The 16,273-nt window shown below is 40.6% G+C and overlaps 1 protein-coding gene across 6 annotated transcripts in view; it reads left to right on the top strand.

Moving 5' to 3' along the window:
* The window catches only part of myo18ab (myosin XVIIIA b), a 161,801-nt gene that overhangs the window by 114,016 nt on the left and 31,512 nt on the right, over positions 1-16,273 (top strand). For all 6 annotated transcript variants that reach the window (XM_028574607.1, XM_028574605.1, XM_028574606.1 and 3 more), the window contains 8 exons: positions 3,588-3,699; positions 6,153-6,280; positions 6,757-6,911; positions 7,512-7,635; positions 8,634-8,741; positions 9,272-9,364; positions 10,740-10,850; positions 15,085-15,189. In XM_028574607.1, coding sequence (XP_028430408.1) covers positions 3,588-3,699; positions 6,153-6,280; positions 6,757-6,911; positions 7,512-7,635; positions 8,634-8,741; positions 9,272-9,364; positions 10,740-10,850; positions 15,085-15,189 — 936 coding nt within the window. The remainder of the gene's footprint in view (positions 1-3,587; positions 3,700-6,152; positions 6,281-6,756; positions 6,912-7,511; positions 7,636-8,633; positions 8,742-9,271; positions 9,365-10,739; positions 10,851-15,084; positions 15,190-16,273) is intronic.

The following is a 16,273-nucleotide window of genomic DNA, read 5'->3' as shown; positions in this document are numbered from 1 at the left end:
GTCTGGATTTACCCTGCAGAGATCTGAGGAACAGTTAACCAGAGTCCTCAGAAATCCACCAGAGTTTAAAATTCCAAGACAAAGAAAGCGGAAGGAAACAGACATTGGCGAAAATACATGCATCCGGCGGAAATTCCTGCAGCAGCGGAGCAATCCCGGGAAGTGGAATGTCGTGGATATAAACTACTGTTTACATAAAGTCACATAATAGTTGTGAGAAACCCTGCAACATTTTGTGGCATTTTCTCCCATTTGTACATCTCATAAATCAAGGAAATTGTGTTGGCATTCATTCATATCAACTTCAACATGTATGTGCACTATACTTATCTTAACACTCTGACTAAACCTGACTGAATTCCTGGTTTCAGCCTGTGATTGCCAGCTGTTCATGAGCAATGGTGCATTTGTGAGATTTGATCGTCAGCATAATCAGCACCTCTTAACTGCCTTAGGAGGCTTTCTGCTCCGCTTTGTTTGCGAGCAGGTTTCATTCACAAAAACGTTACCAAAGAGTAAAAAGAAGAATTTCAGACCACATAGCTTCAATTACTGCTGTCGATAAACCGGCAGACAAAAACACAACAAATTCAGAAATGATTAACACAGCTACAGGTGGAGCAGCGCTGTACTGTGCCTGAAATACAGAAGGAACGGTTTGACATAAAGTGAGATTTTAAAAAACATCTTTCTAAATCAAAGCTGTCCCTGGCTATAATGTGAGGAGGTCAAGGGGACCGGGAGATATTAGGCGAGAGAATATTATAGCTGACGGTAGGCGATGTTACACTGTCAGGTTAAATGGAATGCATTAAGACCCTGAGGCATCTATGGGAGAGAGATCATTTCCCAACAACTACAAATGTACAAATGTTGAAGTTAGATGCCTATAAAAAAAAAAAAAAAAAAAAAAAAAAAATCTCAGTAAATTGGCAAGCATATGGCATTGGCAAATTGTCCCCCATCTTTTACAGTGCAGTCGCTCTGAAGGGATCCCTTCACAGCTGTTATGGGGCGGAAGAATGATTACACCAACCACTAACTCTTTCAATGGACTGTATATATGGCATGCAAATGTAGTATTAAGATAGGCCTGAAAAAAATTAGAGCCTAAATCGAAATCCTTAAATGCACTCAGTACATATTCCACCATACAGCCAGGCCAGCCAGTTTTGCATTGATTGTTTCTCTTCTTCTGCTCTCCCTCTGCCTGTTTCATACACACACGCACGTATACACACACACACACGCACACAGCGACGACTGTAATTGTGAAATTATATTGTCAGGCCATTTCTCCACCGATGCCCTCCCCAAGCTCCTTCGATCCATTTAGTTCAGTTATTTGACATCTTTGACATGATGTCTTCCTCTATTTTTATTGGGCATTGTTGGAATAGATTTTTTGCTCCGATAGCACGGTGAGAGGCTGCCTACAAATGGCCAGGCTGATAGAAATGCGGGATGGATTTTATTTTTCTTCTTGCGTAAGTGAGGAGAGGCACAAGGGGGCATTGTGGGTATTCACCCATAGGGAAGGGTTCATTGCATGTTGCATTGGAATGGACCAGTAACATATTGGGATAATTCTATACAGTGAGTTATTGCATTGCGTCCTCTGGAAAATAAGAGCTAAAGATTACAGTTAAATGTTATCACTGTAGATTCAAAGTTTCCATACACTTGTAAGGGACATGTATATCATGGCATTTGGGATTACAGTTATTGCAGGTTCCAATCCTCTCAAGACTAAGATTTATACACACACACATTGAATGTTGAAATGTCACATGTTGCAGTGCCAGTTCACCATTCTAAGCTCTGCTATAGTATGGCATAGACAAGTAAAGTGTGTGCCATGTTTATGGAGGTTATGGAGTTTTTTAGTCACAAAGTGATTGAAAATGCACGAACAATATTGAAATAGGAAATATAAATAACAAAATCTAATGGGTCAAAAACATACAGACAACACAGCTAGAATTTGGTTTCTTTAGTCCTTTTCACCTTAATCAGCTGCTTTTGGCTGCTATATAACACAGGCTAACAAGGGATCTTTATGTATTCAGTGCAGTCCTGTGGAACACTAGCCTGACAAGCCAGACCCACATCAAGATGTTGGGTCTGGGAACTCACCATCGGCAGGGTTCAATCCGAGGGGCGGGATAAACGGTTGTCTTTCAAATTCCCTCTGCACGCAACAGGATAGCACTACAACCAGGCAGAGCCACGAAGAAGGTATCCGGTCGGCAAAACTTAACTCCAAATCTCCAGAGTCGCGGCAGAAGCCGATTCGAAAGACCGCTGTTCGCCCGCAGCAGCAACCATCGTCTTTGTTTTCAAGTAGCACGGAATTGACGTGGAACCGCCGTAACTCTGCCGTCATTAAGTTTAGCCCGCCTACCGACTCTATACACATTGTGATTGGCCATTGTGATAAAAACACAGCAATATGACCATATGGCACAAAATATGGAGACATAAAGAAACAAATATAAACCTGTAAATTGTCACTTAAATGTACCCATAATTGTTCCAAAGTTGTCGAAAAGGACTGTGTGTTTCTGTTCCATAATTTCTTTAAGCAGACTCACCGAAAAGAGACTCCAGACTCCAGACTCCTAAAAAACATGGAAAATCCATAATGATAACTAGGCTCCTTAACTAGAGAATGATCTCAGACTAGGATGCAGTTCACTGAGGAGCGATGGTTAAAGTCTGTGATTATGGAAACGTCGTCCTACTAGGCAGTGTCCTGATTGGTGGAAAACGCTTGCAGGAAGAATGGCCTGTTGTCAGGTAAACATGTCACTATCAAAGAGCCTAAAGCAAAAATTTGATGTGGAAAACAACAGCTTTAATGAAGAATGGACTGATAAGTAGGCTAGCATTTGTTTTGCCGACTTTCAGTAACGCTAAACCTCTATGCCTCATTTGCAATGAAACGATGCTGTGGCAAAAGAATACAACATGCATCATCATCAAGAATGATGATGAAGAGGTCATTCACATGCATATTAAGTAGCCACATGGATTTGTTTTGGTCTTATAATACATCCATAGATTTACCTCTCTTGCGGAGAGGATGGTTTGTTTAGCCAGCAGCTAAGTTTACAAGAATTTGTCCAAATTTTAAGATTAGTGGCAAACGAAGATAAACAAACATGTTTTGAATTCGTTGTTATTCTGCGGGCCGGACTGAAAGCTTTTGCTGTCAGGATGTGGCCTGCAGGCCGCCAGTTGACGATCGCTGCAGTAACGCATTACCGGAGTTCTTTATACAATCATTTTTTCCCAGACTTGTTTTCAGAAATTCATTGGAAAAATAACACTGAGGGGTCCTGACACCTATTGTGCGCCGCATCCTCACCTGTTGCTGATGGGACTGACTATGATAGTCAGTTAGTTTTTACTCTCAGCAGGAGACATTTCAATCCTATATCAGCAACAACCAAAGCTTTCCTCTGTGGGCCCCTGAGACTTAATGTGCTCTAATGTGCTTCTACCTGCAGAACTCCTCGGTTAATCCACAGAGACGGATGTGTTCACGTAATCGTATAAAACCTTTCTTCTCTCTCATCCACCAGGCCAAGTTTGACAGTATGAAGAAACAGATGGAGTCCATGGAGATGGAGGTGATGGAGGCTCGACTCATCAGGGCGTCTGAACTCAACGGAGAGATGGACGATGACGACACAGGTCAGACACAATGTGGATAAAAAATAACAGATATGCCCCAGGCACAGCAGAAATGACCAATCTGATGAGACTTCTGATTTATGTTGTGTTGCTTAAAAAACTTGAGCGTGCGTGTGTGCATGCGTGCCTGATCCCCTGTCTCACTCTAGACACAGCTGAGAAGTCAAGACAGCCAAAATCACCATTAACCTGGCTGTTTTTATTTTGAAAAATTTTTAAGTATTCAATTACCTACCTGGTTTGACACCTTCACTTGTGGAGATGCCGAAGTGATTGCTGCAGTGCGCGGTGTGTACTGACAGATAGGATGACATGGGCGTCGAAATGAAAATTTCTCGGCTAGACGGCACTTCCGCGTCCCGTGTGTTTTTGGCATTGCATACCCCGCTGGGGCCTTCTGCTTCGGGATCACTAGTGAAATAAAAAATAACTCAAGTTGGCGATAATCTTTTGAGAGTTTTGCATGATGTCCGATAATGCACACTTTTTATCATTTACTGTTAGTATAGACATGAACACGGGAACATATTTTCAGTAAGGGAAGTTATTTTCAGTAGAGGCGCAATCCATCCAATAGTGCAAGCCAATAAATCTGAATTAATATTGATTAATCTGTAGATTTTCTTTTTTTTTTTTATTGAGCATTATTAGGAAAAAAAGCCCATTTTTCAGAACCTGACCTGACGAGTTCTTTTATCTAACCAAAAGTCAAACTATGTATTTACGTTGATATTAAAAAGATAAAAGGAGCAATATCTTGAATTAGAGAAGTTGGAAGCAGGGAAAGTTTGGGATTCCTGCTTAAAAGTTACAATTAATTGATTTTTCAAAATTGTTGTTCTCTTTTTCTGTCAGTCAACTAATTGGTCATTTTAATTAAATCCACTCCACAAACTGCAGCCTCAGAAACAACCATATAGTTAAATCAAATCTTCTCTGACAGCTTCAAAATCGTTTTTAAATGTCTTTTAATTGTGCATTATTTGTTTGTTGTTGAGCCTTGTCTGAGGAGAATTTCTGTCACTTTGTGACAGACAATAACATATCCATCCATCCTTCTATCACTGAAATGACTATATTCCATGCATATATAAGCTGTGTTGACAAAAAGAGAAATTCGTCACAATTAGTCTTTCAACAACAATAACTTAATTTGGTGAACAATCTGTCAACAGAACCTTTACAAAAAAGCCGTGAGTCGCGTGTACACCTCTGAGAGTCTGCACACAAGCTCTCTGTTTGAGCTGCTCATACGCATACTGTGTGTATAGACACAGACGTGACAATAGCAGCGATTCACTCCCAGACTGTTCTTCAGTGGAGGTGCAGGAACTGTAGGGGGTGGTGTCCGATCGATGCTATGACAAAAGCCAAGAAATATCCGATGTGAAGAAGTGTATTAGAAATTGATCCGTTAAAAGTGTAAAGTAAAGATTCAGTTCCAAACACCCTGCAGGCAGGATGCCAGCTGTGTGACATGCAGACTTTGTGAATGTAGCATTGATTTTGTACTTAGTTTCTCCATGTTGCGTAGGTTGGAACAGACATGGCACACACTTTACTTGTCTGTGTCGTACTATAGCAGAGCTTAGACTGGTGAACTGGCACTGCAATATGTGACATTTCAACAAGTCATGTCAGTAGAGGATTGAAACTGACTTTTTCAGTGAAGTAATAGAATTTGAAATAATGGCTTTAAACTGGCTGCAGGTGAACATCTTAGTCTCAAAACAAATCTGTCAGTGCAGTAGCTTGTGGCTACTTCAGTATAGATTGATAGCTTTAATAGAAATACTGAATGTGTCTTATTAATTAAACATATCATCAATTAAACATCCTAATGACTTTGGTGATCCCCTGACTTTTCCTCTGGCGCTACAAACTGGTTAAAGTTTCCAATTATCTAGTCCCCTTAGACAGTTGGAAACTTTGAGGAGAGAAGGGGTGGTAACACTTGTACTAAATAAGAATGGCTCACATAAATTCCCCATTATGTGCATTTCCTCAACACTAATTCAATCAATACAACATCAGTGTCATGTTATACTTACCACTCTGCTGTTTCTCTGTGTAATCCCAGTCACATCTACTTTGCTGTTTCTTTGAGTGCTGTTGAGTTGACTAACTCTATTTGCAGACAATTTAATGCAAAAGCCTACCAGGAAGGGGATTGGTTTTAAGGTTTCTAATGTGAACTTCCACAACATAAAAGTGTTTTAATGCTTGGCCATTTAAAATGTCTCGGAAAGTCAGGATATGCGACCCAGGTAACGTCTAAGTTTGGTATGAAATTGTCACTAGTATTAAGTTTGGAGGTATTTATTTATTTACTGAAATCCTCATTTCAAACGAGTACTGTGCTTTTGTGACCAGTGTTTGCATGTATGCATCAAGTGTAAGCATATTCAGATGAAACACAAATGAAGCTGACTGTGAACGTGCTGCTGTGACAGGCGGTGAGTGGAGGCTGAAGTATGAGCGAGCCATCAGGGAGATTGAGTTCACCAAGAAGAGACTGCAGCAGGAGTGTGATGACAAGCTGGAGGTGGAGCAGCAGAACAAGCGGCAGCTGGAGAGGAGGGTGAGTCTTTCACTCATCCCAAACCACTGGCCTCCATCTCTGATATAAGGACCACCATTAGCCTGATGCTATGTGCTGTAGAATTCATTGATTCATTGAAGTATTAAAGCTGTGAATAGTATATAAGGTTCTACCCAACCTAGACACCTCCAAGCTTCTTGTTTTAGTACACCATACAAATATTTGCATTTTTATAATATGGCGTCAGATTTATGTCATATGTCAGATATAATGAGCCGATGATGCCAAGGGTGTACGTAACCACTGTAAATTACATGATAACTAAAATTACAATTATTTTTTAAGCGGTTGTGTTGTGAATGTAGTGTATGTATTACATTTCTGTCTGGATGCCTCTCAAGTCGTTACACATTGCACGACATTTGTTGCCGTGCAATTCCCAGCAGCAGGCTTTTCATCGTGTTGAAAAGTGTTGGCCTCCAGTTGTGATTTGTCGCGTGAATGTGTTTGTTCAGATCACCGACCTGCAGGCCGACAACGAGGAGTCCCAGCGAAACATCTCGCAGCTGAAGAAGAAGACCCAGCGGCTCACGTCTGAACTGCAGGACACCAAACTTCACCTGGAGGGCCAACAGAGCCGCAACCACGACCTGGAGAAGAAGCAGAGGAAGTCAGTACACACACACACACACACACACACACACACACACACACACACAAAACACAAGCATGCACGCATACACGCACATATACACATACACACACACACATGGAGTGAATGTTAGTGCAGGTGTCTTCACACAGTTGTATTGCATCATTCTGTCGTGTTTGCGCATACTGTGTTGCTGTAGTAACAATAGTAACTGTAAGGAAAGAAAAACTATATTGTGTTCCAGAGTGTTTATAGCATCATGCTGTGCAGACAGAACAGACGAGTATCCAGCTCATTTGTACTGCTGTGTGTGTGTGTGTGTGTGTGTGTGTGTGTGTGTGTGTGTGTGTGTGTGTGTGTGTGTGTGTGTGAGTTGTGTGTGTGTGTGTGTGTGGCTACTATCGAGGGACATGCTCCGTAGCTGTATATGCGTTGCTGAATATGCATGCTGTATATTTAAAGCATGTAGGATCTTCTTCGTGGCCAGCTCAGCCCATTTTAAGTTATTAGATTTTTCCAGCAACGTTACATTTGTTTTTAGATTTTGCTTCTCACGTGTCACCAGAGTAGCAGTAGTTGTTGACGGTGCTAATCAGAAGAGTGTGTGTCGGTGTGCAGGTTTGACGGCGAGCTGAGTATGGCCCAGGAGGAGGTGCAGAGGGAGAGGAGCCTGAGGGAGAAACTGGCCCGAGAGAAAGACATGCTGGCCGGAGAGGCCTTCAGCCTCCGACAGCAGCTGGAGGTCTGTATCACAAATCACTGATATGATGGTTTTTTGAATTTGAAACAGGGTGGAATTTTCCTCTCTGTGGTGTCTATTTATAGTTTATTTTCATGCCTGGCTGGTGAAAAAAGTGGAACCACCCATTAATTTATTCATCCAGCTGAATCAAAGTAGTTACATGTTCCAAGAATAGGGACTATCATTATGCCTATGTAAGTATTATGTGACAGCCTAAGGTTTAAAGGGGCTTGTTAAAATGACTTCCAGTCACTCTGTTCTGAAGTGACATTGAATTTTTGCATCTTGGTGCTCATCACGTAATGTTCAACTACCAGTTAGAAAAGAAGTATAAAAAAAAACTCCCTACGTGTCTCCCTATATGACACTTTCTATATGCACACACAAATCATCAAGAAATGTAATCTCCAATATCTCCACGACACATCCTCCCACCCTCTGTCTGTGTTTTTAGCCTGACAGCTAACATTCCAATAAGGGCGTATTTGCAATCGTAGCCCTTCCAGAATCTTAGTGGTCCGGCCTGAAACTTAAGTGACTTTTCTGAGACTTAGCGCAATAATACCAGAACGATAAATCCACAACTGAACGGCTACTCTGTACATTTCTGCCGGATTCAAATTTTGTTTAGTTTTTTTTCTTTTATCTTTATAGTCATATAACAATTCATACATTCATACATCCCTGCAGCATACATATTCTGATAGCTCAGGTTCTCCTGAAAAAACATGATGTCTATAACTTGATTGTGCATAACAGGGTTGAGTGTTATACAAGCATTATTACACAAGGAGACCAGGCGAACCAAAGATTGGGAAAAATGGCTTAGACCTCTAACCTCTTTTATTTGGTCTGTGGAAACTTGTGGATCTTGATTACATCTATGATAAAGGTCTGCAGGTTTGCACTGCACCTGTCCACACAGCATCCGTTTTGTAATTATGAGTTTTGGAAATATTTCTCCCCCCTCTGTTGTGACTGTATTATTCTGGGTTCAGGACAAGGACCTGGAGGTGTGTGCAGTCAACGTGAAGCTGGAGCAGCTGGATGCTGAGCTGCACGACCTCAATTCCCAGGAGTCCAAGGATGAAGCTTCTCTGGCCAAGGTCTGCTTTCTTTCTTTCTCTCTCTCTCTCTCTCTCTCTCTCTCTCTCTCTCTCTCTCTCTCTCTCTCTCTTTCTCTTTTATAATTCCTCTCTGCGTGTTATTGTATTTATTGCTGCCTATTGCATTTTTATGCAGATGTGACTCTGTGAATATTTCTCAGTGCTACAGCAGCTCTATTAGCAACACAGTTAGTCCAGACAACCAGTCTGTTAATTCAAATACAGGTGTACAAATACATACAAGATGTCAGGTTCTGCCTGTAAGAAGTTTTTCCTCACCGCTGTCGCACCAAATACTTGCTCTTAGAAGAATTGTTGGGTCTTTTGTAAATTATTGCATGTGGTCTAGACCTACTCTATCTGTAAAGTGTTCTGAGATAACTCCTGTTGTGATTTGACACTATGAATACAATTTAATTGAATTGAAATACACACCCACGGTAAAAAAAATGTACTTTGTCTAGTCAAGTGAACAAGCTCTATTTTTTGTAATCATATTTACTATTTGTGTACTATATGTAATGATCCAGGTGAGGAAGCAGCTCCGCGACATGGAGGCCAAGTTGAAAGACCAGGAGGAGGAGCTGGACGAGCAGGCCGGCACCATCCAGATGTTGGAGCAGGTACAGCCGGAGCAAAGTGCTCCTTTCACAATGTTATTGCAGCTTTAAATGAATAGTTTACCCCAAAATGATGATTGACTACATCCACATAACTGCCCATGGCCTCTACTTGATAGCAAGCTGAGTGTTTTCTCAGAGTAACACACAAACACTAACAAAATGTCCTGATAGTGCTGGGAACTCTACACCACTGCTGGCTGTGATTTATTTGAGGGTGTTGTGAATATTTATATTTATATATTTAATATTGAGTTCAAGTTTGACTAAAGCATCACAGCCATCGCCAGCTCTCTCTCCAGCCCGGTGTCTCTGTGTTCACTGAGAGTTAGACTACTAAAGGCTTAATCTGTTCTAATATATGATAAAGACAGATACTAATATGATTTATAGTATGTACATGCCTACTCCAACATTTAAAATTTGGGAAATATGCTTTATTATTATAAATATAAGCTTTCTTCAAGTTTTTTTTACTTTCTTAAATATCTCATGTATTTTAAGAACAGAGCTGGAGTCTGGAGAGGGTTAGCCTAGAAGTAGGGGGAACTGGCTATACTTACCAACCACTCTTGACATGACTAATTAACACACATTTAATATGTTAAATCTATACACAAACAGAAATGTAAAAATCAGATCAGACACAAAATCACTACACAGCGCGGTTAATAATACTAAGAAAGGATTTAAATCTCTGGAAAGTTGTCACAAATATTTTTGCACATGTCCGATTAGAGCTGGACAATGTGGTTGGAATTTGTATCATACCATTAATAGTATTTCCCCAATAGCTACATTTATCATGACATGGCAAATATATTGAAGAGTATCATATATAAAATGTTTGTAGAACTTGGAAAATTCAAATCGACAAAGGTTTGTGAAGCAAATATGATTGTATTGTCCCATTACAATTCCACTGAAAATTGATAATTATAATAATGATTTCTCACCCAGCTTTAATTTGGATATGAACATAGTGTGAGTTAAGGGATAGAGGACAGACGCTCAGAGCAACATATGGGCTGGACAGCCACCAGCAGCCACCAGAGCCTGACACAGATTGGGAAGTTATCCATGATCACCATGTATACTCTAGTTGTATTTATGTATAAAAAAAACAGTTCTCCACTCCAGCAGCAGACTGAGCTGTAGCGATGCTCCCACACAGAAACAGAGAGAGCCTATCTCCCTGTAGTCCTTCCACTATGAGAAGATGTCAGAGTTTGTTAGCAACACAGAGAACAACAGCAAAACACTGTGGACATATGCACACGTATGAATAATATATGAAAATAAGGTTTGAAATCAGAAAAAGGGATCCTTTAGGCCAAGGGAGAGCAGAGATGATGTACAATGCGTGTTTGTCTTTCAGGCCAAGCTTCGTCTGGAGATGGAGATGGAGCGCTTGCGTCAGACTCATTCCAAGGAGGTGGAGAGCAAAGACGACGAGGTGGAGGAGATCAGGCAGTCCTGCAGCAAGAAGGTAGGCAGCTTCATTACATGCATATGCACACATTTTAATACTGGTATTTAGGTTTGCAATAGAGCAATAAATGAGATGCTGAATACAAAGTCACTTTACAGCAGGGGTCTTTAACGTTTTTTAGGCCAAGGACCCCTAACCTGAAAGAGAAACGGAGCAGGGACCCCCTCCTACATATATTGTATAAAATTGAGTTGCATAATAAACTGGGCCTTCAATAACGTGTAGGGTGGCCTAAAGCAGAGATCTTCAACAGGGGGTCCGTGACCCCTAGCGGGTCCTTAGGATCCTTCATTTTGTACAACTAGGGGGTCCCTGTTCTATTTCTTTTTCAGCTAAGGGGTCCTTGGCCTAAGAAACTTTGAAGACCCCTGGCCTAAAGCCTTTACACATTGCTTTTTATGGTGCCCTACCATACTAGGCTATTAAAATAATGTTTTACATATTGATATATCGTCATGTTTTAATGTCAAACACACAGTGAATCCAGAAGCATAACTGATGGCTACCATAGTGGCAACCTTACAGGCCAGAGTATCATCAATTTTGCTGAGGTTGTCGTTGTTTTTTTATGAATAGGCCGATTTATCTTTGTTAAAGTGATGGTTCGTAATGTAACCTAGGGTCCTTTGCACCATGACCTTGAGCCAAACACCCCCCAGAAGCTTTTTTCACCTGGGTCTAACATTGGGCGAGGTAGCGTAGAGTAGCGTTAGCAGCTGAATAGCTTAGTGCAGGGGCTAATGGACCCACGTTTGTATCTCGTAAATGACCCCTCTAATAATGCTCGAAATGATACCAAAGGTCTACACTAGTACATATAGGTTATGCACTCATAAAATGATGGATTGTAAAGTTTGTAAGTACACCAGAAGTTTATGTAAATAACACTTGCCTGCTGGCTTTTGCTCTCTGCTGTTGTTTTTGCTGCTGTGAGACGAGTGCTTAGGGCCGTCTACAAATTACAACACCGAAAAGAGGTGCAACAAAAATAATTTTTAATTTAACTTATTTTTTAAAGTAAGTGCTGTAATATAACTAGCAGGAGACCAGTAATAATTGAGGCAAGTTTGGAGACATTACCTTATTTAATCATTAAATTAATAAATATTTTTGTTGTATCTCTTTTCGGTGTAGTAATTTGTAGACAGCCCTAAGCACTCGTCTAACTGCAGGTAGCAGCAGCAGCAACAAAGAGCAGAAGAGAGCAGGCAAGTGTTCATAAACTTCTGGTGTACTTACAAACTTTCCAATCCATCGTTTTATGAGTGCATAACTTATATGTACTAGTGTAGACCTTTGGTGTCATTTCGGGCATTATTAGTGGGGTCATTTACGAGATACAAACGTGGGTCCGTTAGCTCCTTCGCTAAGCTATTCAGCTGCTAACGCTACTCTACGCTAACTCGCCCAATGTTAGACCCAGGTGAAAAAAGCTTCTGGGGTGGTGTTTGGCTCGAGGTCATGGTGCAAAGGACCCTAGGGTAAATTACTCCGAACCATCACTTTAATATGTTGGATTCATGTTGGTATTTTCAGACATATTTAAATTTTTCGGGGGGGAAAAACGTACTTAAAAAAAGTACTAAACAATAATTTGGCGGCTCCCTGTAGTGACTCTAAGGACCCCCTAGGGGTCACGGACCCCCTGTTGAAGATCACTGCTATCAGGATCCCCATTTTACCTTGCTGCTCCCCTCAGATGGCTTCTGCTTGAATTTGTAATTTTTCCTGAATTGTAATGGCTCACAACAGGTCCAGATCACCATGCAGTGACTGAATCACCCAATCAAATGCTTTCTAACGGGTAACTCACAAGAGAGAGAATAAAAAAGAATGGTCAAAATTGAAGTAGCATAGGCTGTGATATCCTGACTTTTAGTTTCTAGTATGAGTCAGAAAACCCTGCAATAGTGTATTTATTCTGTTTGGAAGAACCACCAAAAATGAGATTTTTCTCCTGTTTTAATTTGCTGTTATTACAAACTTCCTCCGTGTTTACCCATTGTCTTGGTAAATTCAGCATAACGTTCATTTCCACGGATGTTTCATATTAAAAGCCTTCCAGCACTTCAAAGGGCATGATCTCTCCTTTTTCCTGAAGGCTTTTAATTTGAAACCTATACAAGAAGTGTAGGGTTGAACTGAAAGGTGAACAACTGGAAATACTAAGTTAATTAAAACAGCATTTGTATTAAAAAGAAAACCTCATGTCATACTGATGAATTAGTGCTGTGGGAAATGTATGCTATACTAAATGAGCCATTAGCTTCTGACCTTTATTTGTTCGTGCTGACCGGCTTTTAGTTAAGAATTTACAGCATTTGTGGTTGGTTTAGTAACTGACGCACGCACACACACACACACACACACACACACACACACACACACACACACACACACACGCACACACAAACAGTAAGCACACACAGCATTTCCAACTAGGGGGTGTAACAATACATCGATTTGGATCGATATATCAATTCAATGATCCACGCTCTAATATTATCGATGCAAAGTGAAAATATCGATACCTATCGTCTGTAAGATTCCCCTTTACTTTAGATTCCCTCTTTATATTTATTCTTTTTATTAAAGGTCCCATGAAATGGTGCTCTTTGGATTTTATATAGGCCTTAGTGGTCCCCTAATACTGTATCTGAAGTCTCTTTCCCGAAATTCAGACTTGGTGCAGAATTACAGCCACTAGAGCCAGTCCCACAATGAGCTTTCCTTAGGATGTGCCATTTCTGTGTCTGTAGCTATTGAGGAGGAGAGAAGGGGGGGGCAAGGTGGAGGTTGGGGGTGTGGCCTTGAACAACTGCCACTTTGCTCATTTAAAAGCCATGATGTCTCTCTCTTTCATGGGTGGGCCAAATTCTCTGGGCGGGCAAAGCAGAGAAATGGGAGCTAACCTATAACTTACGACCTCATAAGGAGAAGATTCCAGATCGGCCCATCTGAGCTTTCATTTTCTTAAAGGCAGAGCAGGATACCCAGGGCTCGTTTTACACCTATTGCCATTTCTAGCCACTGGGGGACCATAGGCAGGCTGGGGGAATGCATATTAATGTTAAAAAAAACTGATAAAGTGAGATTTTCATGCCATGGGACCTTTAAAAACAATAGTTTATTAATTTACATGTCTCGAAGAGCTCTGTTATAAAATTGTCAAGTCATGCTTTAGTTGTGTAAATGTAACTGATTGTGTTAAATGGGCATATGATATCGTCTCTTATCGATTGCAGGCCCCTGAATTGAATCAAATCGAAATCATATCATGACAGACTTTAAGATAGCAAATATGGTACCATTGTCCAAATAATCAATATAATATTGTATTGTGTTAAAACGTGTGATTTAAACCCCTATTTCCAACTGTGTTTCCAATTGCATTTGTTAGATTAAGGTCCATCATGGAAACTATTTGACTCTTTCTTGAGTCACATTAGTTAAAATGTCAGCATGATGGCTCCCATTGGTGTCTGATGATGTTATTAAGGTGGATGTGAGTGTTTGTGTGTTGGTTTACGTGTGGGTGGTTTGCTGGTGGAATCTGGCTGCATCTTCAGCTTTGTTGCTGTTGCTGCTGTTTTGTATTTGCTTGGCTGTGGCAGTGCTGACTGCCCTGCACCAGGCGAGCCCTCGTTAGCCCACGCGTAATTAGCTTCTTCTACACTTAGTCCAGCTGGGAGCACGGTCTCCACACTGGGTCTTCCAGAGACATTTACAAAGTGATGTAGTATTTGATGATGGATTATGCTGAATAAATCCATGGAGGAAGCCTTATAGTATTGTCTGTGTAAATTGGACATTGTACATCAATGCAGAACCTTGCTCATCTGTATGCATCCAAAGTTATTTGAACAAACAAGCTGCTGTGGACTGGACACTGGTGGAGCCACTATGTTTTTACAGACCGTGTGGTCATCAGATATGGATATATGGATATTCAGAATTGTTTTTTATTTATTTATTTATTTATTGTTACTGTTTTTTTATATTGTTTTCATGATTGATATTGTTTTTACTCACTGGCACTGTGGGGGAACAAGATTTCCTTTTTTTATGTATGCAAATGCATGAAAGAATGACAATAAAGGCAGAATTGAATTGAATGTTGAATTTAGAAGTCAATTCTATATATGGATTATTGTCATAGGTCAGCAGCCATATATGCTCTACATTCTGTACTCCTGTGTGATCAGACAGAACTGTTTTTGTGTGATTCCAGCTGAAGCAAATGGAAGTCCAGCTTGAAGAAGAGTACGACGAGAAGCAGAAGGTGCTGAAGGAGAAGAGAGAGCTGGAGTCCAAGCTTCTGTCAGCACAGGACAAGGTAACTAGATGTGCCCATGCCAGTATCAGAAAATACCGATACCGCCTAAAATGCTGGTATCGATATCGGCGAGTACTGGAGTTTATGCACCGATCCGATACCCCATAGTTTAGCCCTGAAGAAAATCCACTTTAAAGTTTATTTATGTTCTTTTTCCGCTACGACTCGCTGTCAAAACTGCATAGTAAAAGAAAGTTCTATGGCGTTCATTGTTTGTGTTTGTTCATGTTTCACAAAGAGTTTAATAACAAAGATCGCAATCATATCACATCCATACAGGGTTAATAGTATACAGCTGTTAAAACATAATAACATACAGTACCAGTCAAAAGTTTGGACACGTTTTCTCATTCACTTTAATGGGAAAGCTTGTCCAAACTTTTGACTGGTACTGTATATGTATTTTTTTAACACACTGGTATCAGATCGGTACACGGTATCGGCTGACACGCAAGTTCAGGAATCGGTATTGGGAAGAAAAAAATGGCATTGGACTGTCTCTACTACACGGTGTGACGGCTCTCAGATAGAACACTCTAGATGGGGGAATGTGAGGTGAAGTCTAAAAGCTAGAGTGCTGCTGCTGCTGCTGTCGAGCGGCGTGGGTGGAGACGTAGGCGTTTTATATGATTGAAGTGAGTTATTTCAACTGACTGAATCAAATATTTATCTGACTTTGCTGACTGCAATTAGAGAGCCATCAGCCGAGTTCAGACTGACATGGAGAGAACCGAAGAGGAGCGTGGCCCGCTGCAACCAAAACCGTCCCAATATATGAATATAAAACATTATGAGCACAGCCCAGAGAATATTCACTCGTTGGTCACGTTGAACCCAATGTGTGCACTTCCCCAGCGGCGTTTTGTGTAGTGATGTGCCCCGACATGAAGGTCTTTTTAAATACCAAGACTTCAACAGAAATTGTTTCCCTGATTTTTTTTTTATTCATTTTTATGAAACAAACCGATTCTCTCACCTTTAAATAAATGCACAGACTTACTCTTTTTCAGACATCTAATCTTTCCAATCATTGTGAACATTGTAAATATTGTTTTTTTTTTATAAATTTGGGTAGAGGTAGTAA

This window comes from Perca flavescens, chromosome 3, assembly GCF_004354835.1.
Source record: "Perca flavescens isolate YP-PL-M2 chromosome 3, PFLA_1.0, whole genome shotgun sequence".
Lineage (NCBI taxonomy): Eukaryota > Metazoa > Chordata > Actinopteri > Perciformes > Percidae > Perca > Perca flavescens.
Note: the sequence above shows the minus strand (reverse complement) of the source record. Positions and strands in the feature narration are given on the sequence as shown.